Here is a 20,165-nt window from a genome sequence, read left to right on the forward strand (position 1 = left end):
TGATTTTCGTTCAGTAGAATTTGTTAAAAATCGATTTTTGAAATATGTAAATTACCTTGCTACCAGCAAGTAGGGCGGCTACTTGCTGGTAGCAGCCGCGTCCTCCGATGGTAATGACGCCCCCTCTGCTTGTTGATTGACAGATCCCGTCCGCTGGCCCTTTCTCTGCTGGCCCTGCCTGTTTTGATTCAATATCTGGCGCCTGCGCCGCGGCCGTACCTCTCTTCAATCTGCGCAGGCGCACTGAGAGACGGCCACTCGCTCGGCCGCTCCATCCTCAATGCGCCTGCGCCGATGACGTCACATCTACACCCGGCGCAGGCGCATTGAGGATGGAGCGGCCGAGCGAGTTGCCGCCTCTCAGTGCGCCTGCGCAGATTGAAGAGAGGTACGGCCGCGGCGCAGGCGCCAGATATTGAATCAAAACAGGCAGGGCCAGCAGAGAAAGGGCCAGCGGACGGGATCCATCAACAAGCAGAGGGGGCGTCATTACCATCGGAGGACACGGCTGCTACCAGCAAGTAGCCGCCCTACTTGCTGGTAGCAAGGTAATTTACATATTTCAAAAATCGATTTTTAACAAATTCTACTGAACGAAAATCATTAATTAGCTTATGTATGATGAGATCGCAGTGTAGGGATTATTAGTAAAGAAAAGAAAAAAAACGGTTTAATGGGGTGACAGAAGCCCTTTAAGCAATTTCTGGAAATGATTCAAATTATAAGCCAATGTAATGAAATAAAAACAGGTAGTGGCTATGTGCGGCTCGTCTTCAGCTTCCGGGCTGCTACACTACAAAGCTGGTCTCGTCTGGATAGCCCTTTTCTGTATTGTAGTGTACGTCCCACAATATTCAGCCGATCGCAGGAAGCTGCCGCCTTCCTCATTTCAGCTGCAATGTTGTAGGAAAAACAAAGCATCAGACAGCGGCCATTCATGTTATGAAGACAAGTCCTCCAGAAGGAGAGCGGCTTATTACTGCAAAGTTCCTGTCTGGTTAATGGACAGGGGTTCAGATCCGCAGAACACCCACTACTAGTCTGGAGCTACACAGCAACATATGTCTCATGACACGAAGATTGCAATATAATGTGTGTCCATGACTGTGATAAGAAATCAACTAAAAAAATAAGTCCGACATCGCTGGATTTTGGCGGCATGCAACTTTGCCATTATAGATCAAAATGCAACCGTGACTTGATTGCAACCTTTCCAAAAATCGCAGCTCTAAAGCTGGGGCAATATGGCAACTTTGACCGCAACATATGTCACACAACCTAAGATCACTTTGCTGCACTGCAGCCTCACGATACAATGGAGTAAATGGGGTTGCGTTGACACCTGCAAGGTGCCATGGCGGCAACCTGACAGTCCCCAAAAATCTGTTGAGCCTTGGCAATTTGTGGTTGACAACACGACCCCATTTACTTCCTTATGTTGCAAGACTTTATTGATGCACCTCTATCTTTGATTCAGTCACAGCATGTAGCTCCAGCTTGAAATAGTCACTCGCCAGCAAGCTGCATAGATAGCTTTGGTTGTGGGACTTACCATCATGTAACACGTGTTGCCGTGTATGGGTACGGACAAGGACTCCAGATCACCACAACTACCAGAAAATCATGCCTGGCAACCAAGTGTTGCTCCTTACACTTTCAGCCATTAGCTAAAGCATTAAACTGGAGGCTGAATTCAGTGTAACATTTTATCATTACTATTTCATAAAAAATGGTAGAATGAGTCTACAGGGCTGCACTTGGTCGATGTACCAGATGCATGAAGCCATAACATGCCTAAAAGAGTAATTCCAGATTTTAACATACCTGAAAGAGCATTGTCCTGTTCTTTTCCGAGTCGGAGGGTTGTACATGGCTCGGTGCACTTGCATGTCTTCTCCTTGACTGTATTTTTCCATCATAAACCTTCTTTTGAATAGTAACACTACTACATCGAGACCTAAACTCCTGCTGGTCCTCAAAGCCTGAGTCTTCAAGTATCCTCTCAGGAAAAGATACCCGCATACCAGAAAGATTGCTCTGGCTACCTACTGTAAATATCCCTGAATGGCCCTTGGAGGCAGAATTGGCATTAGAGTCCGCGTCCAGTGCTTCAAATGCACTATCAGATGGAGAAACTGGGAGATTGGTCTCGGCCAATGCGAGGTCAGAGCTGGCGTCCATGCTGCGCTGCTCGCTCAGTAGCTTCAGACGCTGACGTTCATGTAGAGAGAATTTCTCAATACAGTCATCGATAATAGTGGAAGGAGCGTGTTTATGGGCAATTACCACCTTGCCGCAATATAAAACCTCAAACTTCTGTGAGTTGTAAAAGGCATCTTCATTGTCCTTGCTGGGCTTTGAATCTTCCTTCAGAGCAACTTTGGAAACCTGCCGAATGCTACTGATGACTGTGGAAACCTGAACAGAAACAAAACATAAGAATGTTACTTGTCGATGACTTTGGTTAAGTCATTGCTCACTGCTTACTGTGCGAGCGCTCTCATTCTTAACACGCCACAAGACTTATGCTCTTCTCTTCCTTTTGTATACACGGATATAGTATGTGGAACGCGGTAGACGGACTACATGCAAGCGGTTATTCCCTTGTCAATACAGTGCCCAACCAGCTCATACTAAGGACTCATGGACATGACCGTATCCATTTTGCGGTACGCAAAACACGGATCCCTGCCATGCACATGCCTTTATTTTTTATAAACTCCTGTAGAAACATCCTTTCCTCGTCTGCAAAACAACATCTTTTGTGGCCCCACTGAAATGAATGGGTCTGCATCCGATCGGCAAACAACGCGGATCTGATGTGGACCGAAAATACGGTCTTGTGCATGAGGTCTAAACAGGAGTCGTGTGAAAAAGCCAGGATGACAGAGGCATTACTGAGTTATCAGGAAGGATATCAGCCTGTCTCTGATTACTTAGGGCCCATCTAGCACAAGGAAGGGACAAGGAGCTTGGCAATACCAAGCAGCAAGATAAATACGTCCCCCACCTCTGAAGTCGCCTCCAACGTTTACCACTTTATAGGCATACTGTACAGTGGCATACGTCCCATTGTAAATAACATACCTTTATACGGGCTATCCCAACCTTTCTAACCAAGATGAGAACAACCCACAGCAAGTTACAGCCACTTAGCGGTTTCCATAACCCCACAGCAGTGAACGGAGGCTATGCTAATAGTGTAGCACAGCAAGCTGCGCTGTTTCTGAAACTCACAAGTTATGAAGACAGCTCAGCTTGCTGTGTTATTCTGATTGCTTCTGTAGCTCCCATTCATTGCTATGGGAGTTACAGAAACCATACAGCTGTAGCTGCTCAGGCGTTTCCATATTTCCAGCCAGCCTGGATCAGCCATGAAAGGTTGAGATGGGACAACCCCTTTATATTTTATTAAAAATTAAGATTTCCCACTAATTAAATTCAATACGTTATTGCTACATTCTAGAACACCCCTCTAAAAGCTAAAAGGCGGCCATACACATCATCACCACTAGGTGGCCACACATAAGCAAATTTAGCATATACAGTTCATCTCCCAAGAGAAAACCTACGGAATAGAGCGCATCTGTAATTACTGTGCCCTCTGCATAAGAAAGCATAATCGACTGAGCTTTCCTATACAGTGATAAAAGAGATATGTCAGTGCATACCGGCCCATATTTTATTGCAGGGGCCTATAAACACATTTAGCATGTGCACCAAATGTGCAAAAAATGAAATTTAGACTGAGCCTCACCTGAACGAGGCTTAAAGGGGTTGTCTAATCTTGCCAATAGCATAGTGAGATAGGACTAAGCCTCAATCACCAGGTGGCTGGCACTTCGCTGTTTCAGTAGTTCCCATTGCAGTGCATGGGAGCTACAGAAACGGCGTAGCACAGCAAGCTCACTCCCCATAATTGCCCCATGTCAATGTGCTGCCGATCATATGACACCTAAAACCGGGATGTGCGGCAGACAAGCAGTGAAGCAGCAGCGATCGTTTATCTCCATACAGAGGGGAAAACTGATATATGTACATGCAGCTGAATAAACTGGCAAGGATTGGGAATAAATTTGTTCCTGATTATTGCCCTGAGTAATGGCCCTGCCTTAGGCACAAGGAAATCTACTGTGGCAGTAATTACTGGCTTAGGATCTGGTTGAATTACCTCTGGCATTGTGACCCCAGAAATCCTCTTTATGACAGTAAACATCCATGCTCTACGCTTTGATATTTAAGTCTGGATAGTTTATAGTAAACGGAGCCAAGAAAGAGCAGTCATTTACATAACGGAGTTGTCAGCACAGAAAAAATCTCCCTAAAGAGAAGTGGCAAGACAGACGAGGCATGCAAATAAGCCAGTCTCCGGCTGTGGAGCACTCAGCGTGCGCCTTCATGCCATATAACAGCTGTTCTTCCCTATAATGCAGGCAGACGGGCCCCTGGCAACCTTCAATAGAGGAGCACTATTTTATCTGGAACAAAGCACGCTTGCCTAAGATGCAGAAATGTAAACATACGGGGTCATTTATTAAGACCGTCGTTTTAGACACCGGTCTTAATATCCCCTGCGCTGGCGGTGGATCTGCCGAAGTTATAGAGAGGTGCCGGCCTCTACATAACTTCGGTACATCCACTGCCTGTCTAAATATACGTCATCTTCCTTGCTGGCATAGATTTAGAACATTTTCTATGCCTAAAACAGGCGTAGAAAATGATAAATGAGACAGGCCTGGCGGCTTGCCCTCTTCCCCTCCCATACCACTCCCCCCCTTTATAAGACCTGGTGCTAACAAGGAAAAGTTGAAGATTGCGGCGCAAATAACTTTCGCACCACAATCTACGCCAGATGTATGCCAAAAATGTATATCTGATAATAAATGATAATAAATGTGCCATAGTGCCTACAGGGATCACACAAACATCAAGTACTGTCTATGAATCTCTGCATCTCAAACAAAACCAGGCACAACAGGTCCTATAATAAGGACAGAGATCCCATCCCAAGTAAACCACTGCAACTAAAAAACATTATAACTATATATAAGAACTGTATCAATTACAGCAGTGAAAAAAATCTGAAAAAAACACTAAACAAATTAGATTCATGTCAAGTATGTAATTCACTTAAATGGGTCCGCGATCCGGCCGTTCTGCAAAAAGATAGGACATGTTCTATTTTTTTGCGGAACGTAAGTACGGGACGAAACCCCACGGAAGCACTCCGTAGTGCTTCCGTATGGTTCCGTTCTGCACCATTCCGCATCTCCGGATTTACGGACCCATTGAAGTTAACGTTACCTGTTCCTCAATACGGCAACGGAGCGAACACGCCCATGGGAAAGAGGCCTTAGGATGTGTCTCATGGAGACCATTGGAGACAATTGTCTACAGCGGGTGCAGGGTCTGTGTCCTACACAGATATACAAACCTCACTGCCGTGCTAGAATTCATCCATGCATTCCAGCTGCAAAATGGAGGATTTTTAATATGGACATGTGAATAAACTGTAAATGAGAAGCGGTGCCAGGCATTTACTACAAGACTGAACTAGCAACCTGTCTGTCCCAGAAGATTTAGAGCCGGACAAATGCATTTTCTATATTCCCTTTTAATAGCTGAAGCAGCCAGACATGAAAAGGTAGTAAGACTAGGTTCACATCAGATTTGAGATATCCTCAGAGTGTACACTGAAAGCTCCTGACATACCGTATACACTTTAGGCTCCATTAGCCAAAATGGAGGTTAAAAGAGTGTTGTTTTGACCTACGTCTGGACGCCATTCATCAGTATTCAAAAAAAAAAAAGAAAGAAAGAATACAGTTATAGGATAGCGTAGTAGACTGTGCCATTCTATACAATGGTGTCCATTAAGAAACCATATACCAAGTTTGCTTTTTTTGTACGCAGGATCTTAAAGGGTGACGGATGTATGGCATCCAACACAGGTCTCAGTTTAACATATACATTGGACAAATATTCCGGAGTATAGGTGAAATGGAGGCCAAAAAGGTGTTAGAGCCTAAATCATACACTTCGGGCACACTGATCACAACTTGACCAGAAGTAAATAAATCAAATAACTAGCAATGTATATTTAAAGCTATAAAGTAGCCACAAACGGAAATGCATTCACCTTCTTATTACCTTTCACTGCCTAAACAGCAGGAAGCAGTCAAGATCACATGACGGATAATAAGTATTCTGCACAGCTACAACAGTCTATACTGTCTGACAAAATGGTGGTACGGTACCTGCACAGAAAGCAAGCCATACAAGAACACACCATGCAAGAGTTATAATGTTGTCCCAAATTCCTGGACAATTGAGAAATTATTTAACTATAGAAGCTGGTATACAAAATGCTTTCTTAAAAGGGGTTGTGTTTCGAAATATATTCTACATTTTTTAAACCAGCACCTGGGTCTGAACACTTTTGTAACTGCCTGTAATTAAAAATTTAGTATAGCCACTGAGTTATTCAATAAAATGTTTCTGTAAGGCGCCACCTGCTATTCGTTCTTTTCCTTATTTTATGTCCGTCTCACTGAGCTGGTCGAACATGCTCAGTTTAAGGCCCCATGCACACGGCCGTTGTTCACAGCCGTGTGCGGGCCGTGGAACCGCGGCCTGGATCCCTCCTGAGAGCAGGAGCGCACGGCGTCACTGGTTGCTATGACGCCGTGCGCTCCCTGCTGCCGGCACAGCACAGTAATACACTGGTATAGATCATACCAGTGTATTACTGTATTGCGGCGGCAGCAGGGAGCGCACGGCGTCATAGCAACCAGTGACGCCGTGCGCTCCTGCTCTCAGGAGGGATCCAGGCCGCGGTTCCACGGCCCGCACACGGCCGTGAACAACGGCCGTGTGCATGGGGCCTAAATCTTCAACTGCAACCAGCCATATGTTCTATAAGAACCTGTGGCAATTACAGGGAGAGAGCTGAAACAGACCCCCCCCCCCCCCCCCAATCTACCCCCAAGCTTCAGGGTTGAAGATAATCTAGCAGAGAAATTGGGGCAAAGAATGGGAAGATCTCTGGACCCATGTCAGGTATAGGGCTTGTTCTTTGTTAGAAAGGTGTTGCCATGTACTATATGATGTTGGATTCTCATTTTTTATATCAATGATGACATAATCCCATTAAACTGTTTTTCTGGGAATAGCTACCATAACTTACATTTCTATTTTATTCAGACAAGTGACATATCACTGCGGAAGCCAGAGGGTGGCTGCAGTGGAGCAGGTGATCACACCCATACCCAGCCAGCAGTTAACAAGTAGGGTACTGGAAGATGGACCCACAGGAGCCAGCACACAGAACTGTAACTGCAGAAAGAAAGAGGCAAGTATGAATCTTTTAACCGCCCCAGGACCGCCTAACGCACGGATGCGTCCTGGAGGCGGTCGATTCATTCCTCCTGGATGCATCCGTGCGTCATCTCGCGAGACGCAAGATTTCCTGTGAACGCGCGCACACAGGCGCGCGCGTTCACAGGATCGGAAGGTAAGAGACTGGATCTACAGCCTGCCAGCTGTTTTGATAACAGCGTCTAATATACCTGCTACCTGGTCCTCTGGTGGTCCCTTTTGCTTGGATGGACCACCAGAGGACACAGGTAGCTCTGTAAAGTAGCACCAAACACCACTACACTACACCCCCCCCCCCCGTCACTTATTAACCCCTTATGAACCCTTGATCACCCCATATAGACTCTATGATCACTCCCCGTGTCATTGATCACCCCCCTGTAAGGCTCCATTCAGATGTCCGTATGTGTTTTACGGATCCACGCATCAATGGTGGATCCGCAAAACACATACGGACGTCTGAATGGAGCCTTACAGGGGGGTGATCACCCCATATACACTCCCTGATCACCCCCTGTCATTGATCACCCCCCTCTAAGGCTCCATTCAGACGCCCGTATGTGTTTTACGGATCCACGCATCCATGGATCGGATCCGCAAAACACATACGGACGTCTGAATGGAGCCTTACAGGGGGATGATCAGGGAGTCTATATGGGATGATCACCCCCCTGTAAGGCTCCATTCAGATGTCCATATGTGTTTTACGGATCCACGCATCTATGGATCGGATACGCAAAACACATAAGGACGTCTGAATGGAGCCTTACAGGGGGGCGATCAGTGACAGGGGGTGATCAGCCCATATAGACTCCCTGATCACTTCCCTGTCATTGATCACCCACCTGTCATTGATCACCCCCCTGTAAGGCTCCATTCAGACGTCCGTATGTGTTTTGCGGATCCGATCCATGGATCTGCAAAACACATACGGACGTCTGAATGGAGCCTGACAGGGGGGTGATCAATGACAGGGTGGTGATCACCCCACATAGACTCCCTGATCACACCCCTGTCATTGATCACCCCCCTGTAAGGGTCCATTCAGAGATTTTTTTGGCACGTTAGCGGAAATAAAAAAAAAAATTTCTTACAAAGTCTCATATTCCACTAACTTGTGTCATAAAATAAAATCTCACATGAACTAACCATACCCCTCACGGAATCCAAATGCGTAAATTTTTTTAGACATTTATATTCCAGACTTCTTCTCACGCTTTAGGGCCTCTAAAATGCCAGGGCAGTATAAATACCCCACGTGACCCCATTTCAGAAAGAAGACACCCCAAGGTATTTCGTGATGGGCATAGTGAGTTCATGGAAGTTTTTATTTTTTGTCACAAGTTAGTGGAATATGAGACTTTGTAATAAAAATAAAAAAATAAAAAATAAAATCATCATTTTTCGCTAACTTGTGACAAAAAACAAAAAATTCTAGGAACTTGCCATGCCCCTCACGGAATACCTTGGGGTGTCTTTTTTCCAAAATGGGGTCACTTGTGGGGTAGTTATACTGCCCTGGCATTTTAGGGGCCCAAATGCGTGAGAAGTAGTTTGAAATCAAAATCTGTAAAAAAATGCCCTGTGAAATCCGAAAGGTGCTCTTTGGAATGTGGGCCCATTTGCCCACCTAGGCTGCAAAAAAGTGTCACACATGTGGTATCGCCGTACTCAGGAGAAGTTGGGCAATGTGCTTTGGGGTGTCTTTTTACATATACCCATGCTGGGTGAGAGAAATATCTCGGCAAAAGACAACGTTTCCCATTTTTTTTATACAAAGTTGGCATTTGACCAAGATATTTAGCTCACCCAGCATGGGTATATGTAAAATGACACCCCAAAACACATTCCCCAACTTCTCCTGAGTACGGCGATACCACATGTGTGACACTTTTTTGCAGCCTAGGTGGGCAAAGGGGCCCACATTCCAAAGAGCACCTTTCGGATTTCGCAGGCCAATTTTTTTTACAGATTTTGATTTCAAACTACTTTGCACGCATTTGGGCCCCTAAAATGCCAGGGCAGTATAACTACCCCACAAGTGACCCCATTTTGGAAAGAAGACACCCAAAGGTATTTCATGATGGGCATAGTGAGTTCATGGAAGTTTTTATTTTTTGTCACAAGTTAGTGGAATATGAGACTTTGTAAGGAAAAAAAAAAAAATCATAATTTTCCGCTAACTTGTGACAAAAAATAAAAAGTTCTATGAACTCACTATGCCCATCAGCGAATACCTTAGGGTGTCTACTTTCAGAAATGGGGTTATTTGTTGGGTTTTTCTACTGTCTGGGCATAGTAGAACCTCAGGAAACATGACAGGTGATCAGAAAGTCATAGCTGCTTCAAAAAGCGGAAATTCACATTTTTGTACCATAGTTTCTAAACGCTATAACTTTTACCCAAACCATTTTTTTTTTACCCAAACATTTTTTTTATCAAAGACATGTAGAACAATAAATTTAGAGAAAAATTTATATATAGATGTCATTTTTTTAGAAAAATTTTACAACTGAAAGTGTAAAATGTAATTTGTTGCCAAAATTTTGTTAAATTTCGATTAATAACAAAAAAAGTAAAAATGTCAGCAGCAACAAAATACCACCAAATGAAAGCTCTATTAGTGAGAAGAAAAGGAGGTAAAATTCATTTGGGTGGTAAGTTGCATGACCGAGCAATAAACGGTGAAAGTAGTGTAGTGCAGAATTGTAAAAAGTGGTCTGATCATTAAGGGTGTTTAAGCTAGGGGGGCTGAAGTGGTTAATAGAGGCAGGCAGGCTGCGGGCATCAAAGTTGGTTATTCATGGCAAGCCCCGTTAAAGAAGCACTCCCTCAAAAATGTTTATTCTCTGACCTGTTATAAAGGTGCATGATGTAACCTGTGGTGAATAAAACCTTCTTACCAGCATCTGTATTTGTGAGCTATCCCCTCCCTTCTGATCCTCAGCTGTGTCATGTGACCAGCAATCAGACTTTCCAAATAACACAGCATCAGTGATGGTCAGTTCACAGTGTTCGCCAGCGAACACATGCGGGCTGCCATCTTTAGTAAGGAGGCACAAAGAGGTACACAACGTGCAAATAAGGACAGTCATAAACAGCCTAATTGATGCTATTACACTGAGCAGTCTACAGAAGTATCTGTGGGCTATGCTGATGCATAGTCCTGTAGGCATTTCTCTATTGATTCCTATCCCTGTAGGGGAAAGTAGTGAAGATCCCATGAAATCAGTATAGAGCAAAGTCCATCAGACTGCTTTTTTCTCCCAAGAAACGAGGTGTGCCGCTCACACTGTGTGAAACCTTTCCCCATTGATTCCTATGGTACACCACACACTATAGTAGTACCACCTCACTGTAGTCTGTGTGGTACTGTAGACATGATACTTTTAGAGTAGACTCTGTTTTAAGACATGCAGAATGTCCCTTTTACCCCAGAGAGAAACCTTCAGAAAAACCTAGAATTCCTTGGTATAACCAAAAACTTAGGTATGCTGAAGTGCATGAGCCCAAGTGTGCCAACAGTCTCCGTATACTGTACCTCTCCAGTCTTCTTCCACCACCGCCACTTGAAGCCTACAAATTGTGCTTTCATTTTCCACTGCACTTTTCAGGCTACCTGTGAAATGTTCACACTGTTCGGTAACAAGCCTGGTTCCCTTGGCCTTATCAACATCCAGATAAAGGCTCCTTAACCCCCAAATGACCAGCTATTTCTTTAAATGTTTGCCTCTCCGTGTATACACAGCCATAACCTTTGCTGTTTTTACTGACATGGCTGTCAAGGCTCAGTTTTATGCAGAAGAAATAGCAAGGGAAATGTTGTTGGTGCTGTTTGAGGGTACATATAAATTACCTTGCTATTTAGGCTACTTTCACACTTGCGTTGTTGGTTTCCGGTATGGAGATCCGGATCAGTGACTCATGAGATTTTTCCCATTTTGATTTCACACAACTAAATGCTAGCGGAGCAGATGCACCCTGATGTGCAAAATCAAAAAGGATCCGTTTTATTGAGGTATTGAGATCTTCTGCCGGATCTCAATATCCCGGAATTACAAACGCAGTGTGAAAGTAGCCTTACATTTGTGTGCACTGGAAATATATCAAAAGCTATTTCTGATGTTGCTTTTTTATCTTATCGTTTACAGGGCGAGTATCCTGCAGCACTCCAGCTGCTGTGAAACTACAATTCCCAGCATGCTCCATTTATTTCTATGAGAGTTCTGAGAAGAGTACAGCAAGCATGCATACTGGGAGTTGTAGTTTCACGATAGCTGGAAGGCCACAGGTTGCCAATCCAAGTAACACTTTACACTGTACATATTTCACACCTCATAACCTCTTAATTAACGGCGCTGATGGGAGAACTCTCCCTCTATACTAACCACTTAGATGCCGCGGTCGTTACTGACTGGCCCGCCTGTCATGTGAAACTCGTGCAGCGCTTAGTGTGCTGGCACACAGTGTAGTTCTGACATGCATTCAGGATGCAGTTTTTAATTTCGCCAGTTTAGCAGCCTCATTAAAGCCTGGTGTTCTGCATAGTGGAAAGGATTTAACCACTTCTACCCTGGGTCAGTTTTAGCCCTCCTGTCCAGGCTGTTTTTTGCTAATCTGACATGTGTCACTTTATGTGGTAATAACTTTGGAACACTTACTTATCCACGCCATTCTAAGACTGTTTTCTCGTGACACATTGTACTTCATGACAGTCATAAATTTGAGTCACTATATTTCACCTTTATTTATGAAAAAATCCCAAATTTTCTATTTCTCTGCATTTAAAACTGAAATTAATCCCTGAGAAAATCTTTAATACTTAACCCCTTAGGGACCAGGCTCATTTTCATCTTAAGAAACAGGCAAGTATTTGCAAATCTGACCAGTGTCGCTTCATGTGGTTTGACTTACCCAGACCATTCTGAGATTGTTTTTTCGTCACATATTGAACTTCATGACACTGGTAAAATGGAGTAAAAAAAAAAAAAAAAAAATCTTTTTTATTTATAAAAAAAAAAAAATAATTTACAAAAAAAAATAAAAAATGTGCTAATTTTTAAGTTTCAATTTCTCTACTTCTATAATACATAGTAATACCTCCAAAAATAGAAATTACTTTACATTCCCCATATGTCTACTTCATGTTTGGATCATTTTGGGAATTATATTTCATTTTTTGGGGATGTTACAAGGCTTAGAAGTTTAGAAGCAAATCTTGAAATTTTTCAGACATTTTCAAAAACCCACTTTTTAAAGGACCAGTTCAGGTCTGAAGTCACTTTGTGAGGCTTACATAATAGAAACCACCCAAAATTTTGCTGGACTGGTTTTTTGAACCATGTCCCATTTAAAGCCCCACTGATGCACCCCTAGAGTAGAAACTCCCAAAAAGTGAACCCATTCTAGAAACTACACCCCTCAAGGCCAATACTTCAGTATTGGAATGCATTGGCTGTATGAGTAATACAGTGTGTATTACTCATACAGCTTCCGGCCTGTGAGATCCAGGGGGCTGGATCTCACAGGCTCGTCACCGGAAGGCAGCGCCGATGCCTCAGGAAGGCCTGTACGTCCTATGTATTTCCGATCACCGGCGTGCGCTGATCGGAACTGGGTGCCTGCTTAAATCATTGAGCAGGCACCTGGGGACAATGCGCGGGGGGGGTACCGTGACCTGCGGTTTGCGGCTTTTACAGGTTGTGTCGGGCGGCGCCCGCCAGTGATCGGAAATACATAGGACGTACAGGTACGCCCTGTGTCCTTAGGTACCAGGACATCAGGGCGTACCTGTACACCCTATGTCCTAAACAGGTTAACATTCCCCATATGTCTACTTTATGTTTGTATAATTTGTAAGTGTCATTTTATTTTTTTAGGACGTTAGAAGGCTTAGAATTTTAGAAGCAATTCTTAACAATTAAGAAAATTTCCAAAACCCACTTTTTAAGGACCAGTTCAGATCTGAAGTCACTTTGTGTGGCTAACATAGTAGAAACCACCCATAAGTGACAAAATTGCATAAACGCGTTTCGGGGACAAAAAACCTTCTTCAGGTACAAATAACTTGTACCTGAGTTGCAAGTTATTTGTACCTGAAAAAGTTTTTTTTCCCCCGAAACGCGTTGTACCACTTGCCTAATAAAGTACCCTGCATCTCAACTGGACCTTCGGTTGTTTTTTGCGCCGTGGAATACTCCTTTTCCTGCTGATCTACCGGCTTTCTGAGGGACCCCAGGCATCCCTGACCAGAAGTACCTGCATCCCTGGCTGCATACCATCTACCACAAGGGGCTTTTGAACCCCACACATGCCTTCACTAGAGTTGTGCCTATACCTAGCACAACTCTCCAAGGTAAGCCTCCAATTTTGGAGACATTATTATTTTTCCTAAATAGACGTTATTACCCTATGGTGCGCCATTTCTGTTCTACAGTTGAACACAGCCTGCATTAACAATTGTAGAATCTACACCCCTCCAATTATTCAAAACTAATCTTACAAACTTTGTTATCCCTTTAGGTGTTCCACAAGAAATAAAGGAAAATTTAGATGAAATTTCAAAATTTCACTTTTTGGGAAGATTTTCCATTTAATTATTTTTTTTTCTGTAACACATCAAGGGTTAACAAACAAAGCTCAATATCTTATACCCTGATTCTACAGTTTACAGAAACACCCCACATGTGGTGGTAAACTGCTGTATGGGCGCATGGTAAGGTGCAGAAAGAATGGAGCGCAGCATGGTTTTTGGAAGGCAGATTTTGCTGGACTGGTTTTCAGACACCATGTGCCATTTGAAACCCCCCTGAAGTGACCCCATTTTGGAAACTACGGGATAAGGTGACTGTTTAAGTGGTATTATTTTGGGGTACATATAATTTTTTTTATCGCTCTATATTAGGTTTTTTGTGAGGCAAGGCAACCAAAAATGGCTGTTCGGCCACAGTTTTAATTTTTTGTTTTTTACAATGTTCATCTGGCAGGTTAGATCATGTACTATTTTTATAGATGTTGGAAGCCCAACATTTTATTGACTCCTGACTTGAGGCCTGGAATTGGGTTATAAATACCTAAGCAACTCTCCCACAAAGCAATTGTGGTGGACAAGTCCTATCTGCTCAACAGACAATAGACACTGCTGTTTTATCTGGGAAATCAAGAGTCACCACTCCTGAGAGACAATACAGGGTGTTGCCCCCTGAGGAGCACACCTGTGAACACGTGATTTATGATGCTTGCAGACCTGGGGTGACCTGTTCTGCAAGTCTGTTTGACCTTTACAATAAGAACAGTTCTGGGCTCAAGGATGCCACCTACAGAAAGGTCTTAACTAGAGATGAGCGAACCTGTGGAAGTTCGGGTTCGTCTGCACTTCAGGTCGAAGTTTGGGTTCGGAACCCGAACCCCATTAAAGTCAAGGGGGACCCGAACTTCACTTTATTATTTTCCGTTATAACGTGGTTATAACGGAAAATAATAGCATTCTTAAGACAGAATGCTAAAAAAAAAAAGGCCATTGAGGGGTTAAAAATAATAATTAAAAAAAACCTCATCCACTTGATCGCGCAGTCAGTATCCTCTTCTTTCTTCTTTCTGCAGGACCTGCAAAAGGACCTGGAATGACATCACTGAGCTCCCCGCATGGTGACGTCATCGCAGGTCTTTTTACAGGTCCTGCAGAAAGAAGAAAGGATAGGATACCAGCTGCGCGAACAAGTGGAAGAGGTGAGGTTTTTTTTAAATTATTTTTAATTCCTCAATGACCATTTTATTTAGCATTCTGTCATAAGAATGCTATTATTTTCCATTATAACCATGTTATAATGAAAAAAAATAAAATCACCCGAACACCGAACTTTAGGGAAACAGTCCGGGTAACCGAACTCGCAAAGTACTTTGCAGTTTGGGTTCGGTCAGCCCTAGTCTTAACCACTACAACTGTATCTACAGACTATAAATCGGCTGTGCCGATTGGCTAAGGCTACTTTCACACTAGCGTTCTGCTGTCCGCTCGTGAGCTCCGTTTGAAGGAGCTCACGAGCGGAGCAGAACGCTTCCGTCCAGCCCTGATGCAGTCTGAATGGATGCGGATCCGCTCAGACTGCATCAGTCTGGCGGCGTTCAGCCTCCGCTCCGCTCGCCTCCGCACGGCCAGGCGGCTTGCAGCGTTCAGCTGTCCGCCTGGCCGTGCGGATCCGTCCAGACTTACAATGTAAGTCAATGGGAACTGATCCGCTTGAAGATGACACCATATGGCTCAATCTTCAAGCGGATCCGTCCCCCATTGACTTTACATTGAAAGTCTGAACGGATCCGCTCAGGCTACTTTCGCACTTAGAAATTTTTCTAAGTTATTAATGCAGACGGATCCGTACTGAACGGAGCCTCCGTCTGCATTAATATGATCGGATCCGTTCAGAACGGATCCGATCAAACGCAAGTGTGAAAGTAGCCTTAGACAGTATCTGGGAGGTGTTTCAGGGTTGGGCACTGTATGGGCTATGTCTGTGTGTATGTATGGCTAGTATATAAGACTGTACATAGATAATTAGTTAGGCACTTCCTACCCTACCCCTGACGTGTATGTTCCCTTTTATGTTTCATTCTCTGTATCATTAATAAATCCCCTCTTAAAGATCCAGTAGCTATTTTGTTAATTTAGAATTAACTGGCACCCCAAAGCTCGGCACATTCTACAATATAGCAGGTTGTTACGGACGAGATGATATCAAATATGTCTACTTTGTTTGCTTGTTTCAGTTTTACATAATAAAGCATTTTTGAGAAAATTATTATGTTTTTGTGTCTCCATTTTCTGAATGCCATATTTTTTATTTTTATTTTCTGCCGATTGTCTTGTGCAGGGGGTTGCATTTTGCAGGAAGAGTTTATGTTTTTATTGGTACCATTTTTGGGTAAATATGATTTTATAATCATTCATTATTATACTTTATAGGGCAAGGTGACCACAAAATTGGTTGTTTTGGCTCAGTTTTTATTTATTTATCTTTACAGTGTTCACCTGTGGGGATGTCATGTGATATTTTTATAGAGCAGGTCGTTACAGATGCAGCGATACCTAATAATTTATTTCACTTTAACACAATAATAGCATTTTTGAAACAAAAAAAAATCTATAAAATCATATTTTAGTGTCTCCATAGTCTGATTCTCATAGTTTTTTTTATTTTTTGTCCGATTGTCTTAGATAGGATCTTAATTTTTACAGGATGAGGTGACAGGTTGATTGGTACCATTTTGGGGGAATACGCCTTTTTAATCGCTTGGTGTTGCACTTTTTGTGATGTAAGGTGACAAAAAAAAAAAAATAATTTTTTGCCACAGTTTTTATTTTTTACGGTGTTCACCTGAGGGGTTAGGTCATGTGATATTTTTTATAGAGCAGGTTGTTACAGACGCGGCCATACCTAATATGTATACTTATATAATGAATAATAGCATTTTTGAAGCAAAAAAAATAAATGTTATGATATTTTAAAGTCTCATTATTCTATTTTTTTTTTTAACTTGTGGGCCGATTGTCTTAGGTAGAGTCTCATTTTTTGCGGGATGAGATGACTGTTTGATTGGTACCACTTTGGGGGGCATACGCCTTTTTGATCTCTTGGGGTGATGTAAGGTGACAAAGTTTTTTTTTTTTTTTTTTTTTATGGTGTTTATCTCACGAGATATTTTATGGGATATATTTATAGAGCCGGTCGATACGGACGTGGCGATACCTAATATTTGTGTTATTTTTATTTTCTTTATTATAAAATCAGGGATTTTTATTGCAAACACTTTAAAAAAAACTTTATTTCTGTACTACTCTGGAACTTTTGGGGGTCTGATCCCCTCTGCAATGCATCTGTATTGTAATGCATTGCCTGTTCGTGTATTACACAGAGTATATAACAGGTTGCCTAGGAGACCCAGCATGGGGTTGGATCTTCTTGGCTTCTGCACAAGCCAGGTCCCGATGCCTTGCAAGGCATTGGGCAGCCTAAGCAAGGCACCGGGTTGCCTTCTCACGCATCGGGTCCCCGTCACCGCAGAGAGGAGACCCGATGGGATCCCTCACTGACCGCAAACCCATTCTATGCTGCGGTCAGCACTGACCTCTGCATAGAAAGGGTTAATCCACCGGCTTTTACAGCGATGCTGGCGGATACAGCAGGGGCCCGGCTATCAGTGACTGCCGGGCCCCTGCAGTGATCGGGCACGCACCACTCCGGTGCCCACCCGATCACCATGACTTAATGGTACGTCAAATTGCAGCATGTCATCTGCCGCCGTTACGTACTATTACGTCATGTGTCAGGAAGGGGTTAAAGGGGTTGTCCCACGAAAAATATTCTACAGTTTCAAACCAGCATCTGGATCTGAATAGTTTTGTAATTGTAAGTAATTAAAAAATGTGCATTGCCACTTCGATAAAAATGTGTCTGTATAACGCCACCTGCTCTTTATTTTTTCTTATTTCTTTGATCTGCTCTCTGAGGTGGCCACACATGCTCTGTTTCATCCTTCAACTGCCTCCTGAACTGTGATAGGGAGAGCATGGACACGCCCCCTTAGCTGCAGCAGAGAAGACACTCCCCTTGAGTAGTGTTGAGCCAACTTGTGTTTTAAGTTCGGTGTCTAAAGTTCGGGTTATCGAAGAATCGCGTTATTATGGATTCCGCTACCACGGACCATAACGGAATTTAGAATCCATAACGCAATTCTTTGATAACCCGAACTTTAGACACCGAACTTAAAATACGAGTTCGCTCAACACTGCCCTTGAGCTGTCAGCTTGATATAAATCAAGCAGAGCAATGAATGGGAAGATCTCTGGATCCATGTGAGGTACATGGCTGGTTCTATATTTGTTTGAAAGAGGTTGTCATGTACTATGTGATGTCTGATTTTTATTGTTTACATTAATCATGGGATAATCCTTTAATTAGTTTCACAATAAAAAAAAACTGCATCCTGAATGCATGTCAAAACAGCACTGTGTGCCAGCACCCTTAGACTAGACCACCGTAAAAAGGAGGCAGCCAGCCAAACTGATTTTTCCCAAACAGGTAATACTGAAGATGTCATATACTTAGTCAGGCTGTCCAGACCTGCACCAGACTTACCATGGGGGGTCAGGCTGGATGATAAATTTGGTGCAGGGATAGACTTATTTGATTAACTCTGTACCAACTATTGGCTTAGTGTCAGACATTTACAACAGAATTGTGGTGCAATTTGGCGCTAATTGTCGCATATTACGCCACGGTCCTTTCCCACAATGCCAAGCCCATTTTCTGTTCAGATAGTTTCTCTAATCCTAAATGCTCCAAACTGTGCCAGGAAGAAGGTAAGTTTTTTTTCTCCCTGGCTGTGACACGCTGCGCTTTGATTGGACAGCGCTACAGCCAGGGAGAAGGAGACGCCCATTGAGAAAAAGGGCAGTCTCCTGCCCTTTGCTCCGATGCTAGCAATTAGCATACAGAGCGGGAGAATATACCGGGGGCCACAGTGGGCGAATTGGATCGGCGCCTAGGAATAAATAGTAAGTGCAGTGAGATCCCTGGGCGCCACTCTACATATCCTGATAGTTAGTTTACAATGTTTGGACGCATGAAAGGTCCTCTTTAAATAGAAAAATGTAGGACCTCCAAAAAGTATAATCATGCATATGTACTCAGTACTTTGGGCCCCTTTTGCATGACTGCCTCAATGCGGTGTGGTATGGATGCTATCAGCCTATGGCACTGCTGAGGTGTTATGGAAGACCAGGATGCTTCAATAGCAGCCTTCAGCTCCTGCATTATTCGGTCTCATGTCTCATCTTTCTCTTGGCAATGCCCCATAGATTCTCTATGGGGTTTAGGTCAGGCGAGTTTGCTGGACAGTCAAGCACAGTAACCCCATGGTCATTGAACCAGGTTTTGGTACTTTTGGCAGTGTGGGCAGGTGCCAAGTCCTGCTGGAAAAGGAAGTCACCATCTCCATAAAGCTTGTCTGCGGAAGGAAGCATGAAGTGCTCCAAAATCTCCTGGTAGACGACTGTGTTGACTCTGGACTTAATGAAGCACAGTGGACATGGCTCCCTAAATCAACACAGACTGTGGAAACTTCACACTGGACTTCAAGCATCTTGCATTGCGTGCCTCTCCATTCTTCCTCCAGGCTCCGGGTCCTTGGTTTCCAAATAAGATGCAAAAGTTGCTCTCATCAGAAAAGAGGACTTTGGACCACTGAGCAACAGACCAATTCTTTTTTTCTTTAGCCCAGGTAAGACGCTTCTGACATTGTTTGTTGTTCAGGAGAGGCTTGACAAGAGGAATACAACATTTGAAGCCCATGTCGAGGATCCGTCTGTGTGTGGTGGCTCTTGATGCACTAACTCCAGCCTCAGTCCACTCCTTGTGAAAGTCCCCAACACTTTTGAATGGCCTTTTCCTGACAATCCTCTCCAGGCTGCGGTCATCCCTGCTGCTTGTGCACTTTTTTCTTCCACACTTATCCCTTCCACATAACGATCTATCAATGTGCTTTGATACAGCACTTTGGGAACATCCAACTTCTTTTGCAATTACCTTTTGAGGCTTTCCCTCCTTATGGAGGGTGTCAATGATGGTTTTCTGCATAACTGTCAGGTCAGCAGTCTTTCCCATTATTGTGATTACTACTGAACCAGACCGAGACAATGTAAAGCCTCAGGTACCCTTTGCAGGTGTTATGGATTAATTTTCTGACTAGAGTGTGACACTGAGCCTAGAATATTGAACCTTTTCACAATATTC

The 20,165-nt window shown here is 43.5% G+C and overlaps 1 protein-coding gene across 5 annotated transcripts in view; it reads right to left on the reverse strand.

Annotated features, from left to right (window-relative positions):
* Nucleotides 1-20,165, reverse strand: part of TBC1D4 (TBC1 domain family member 4) — a 168,703-nt gene that overhangs the window by 76,611 nt on the left and 71,927 nt on the right. For all 5 annotated transcript variants that reach the window (XM_044285766.1, XM_044285765.1, XM_044285768.1 and 2 more), the window contains exon 3: nucleotides 1,825-2,418. In XM_044285766.1, the coding sequence (XP_044141701.1) occupies nucleotides 1,825-2,418 (594 nt within the window). The remainder of the gene's footprint in view (nucleotides 1-1,824; nucleotides 2,419-20,165) is intronic.

The sequence above is a fragment of the Bufo gargarizans genome, chromosome 3, assembly GCF_014858855.1.
Source record: "Bufo gargarizans isolate SCDJY-AF-19 chromosome 3, ASM1485885v1, whole genome shotgun sequence".
In the NCBI taxonomy this organism is placed as follows: Eukaryota; Metazoa; Chordata; class Amphibia; order Anura; family Bufonidae; genus Bufo; species Bufo gargarizans.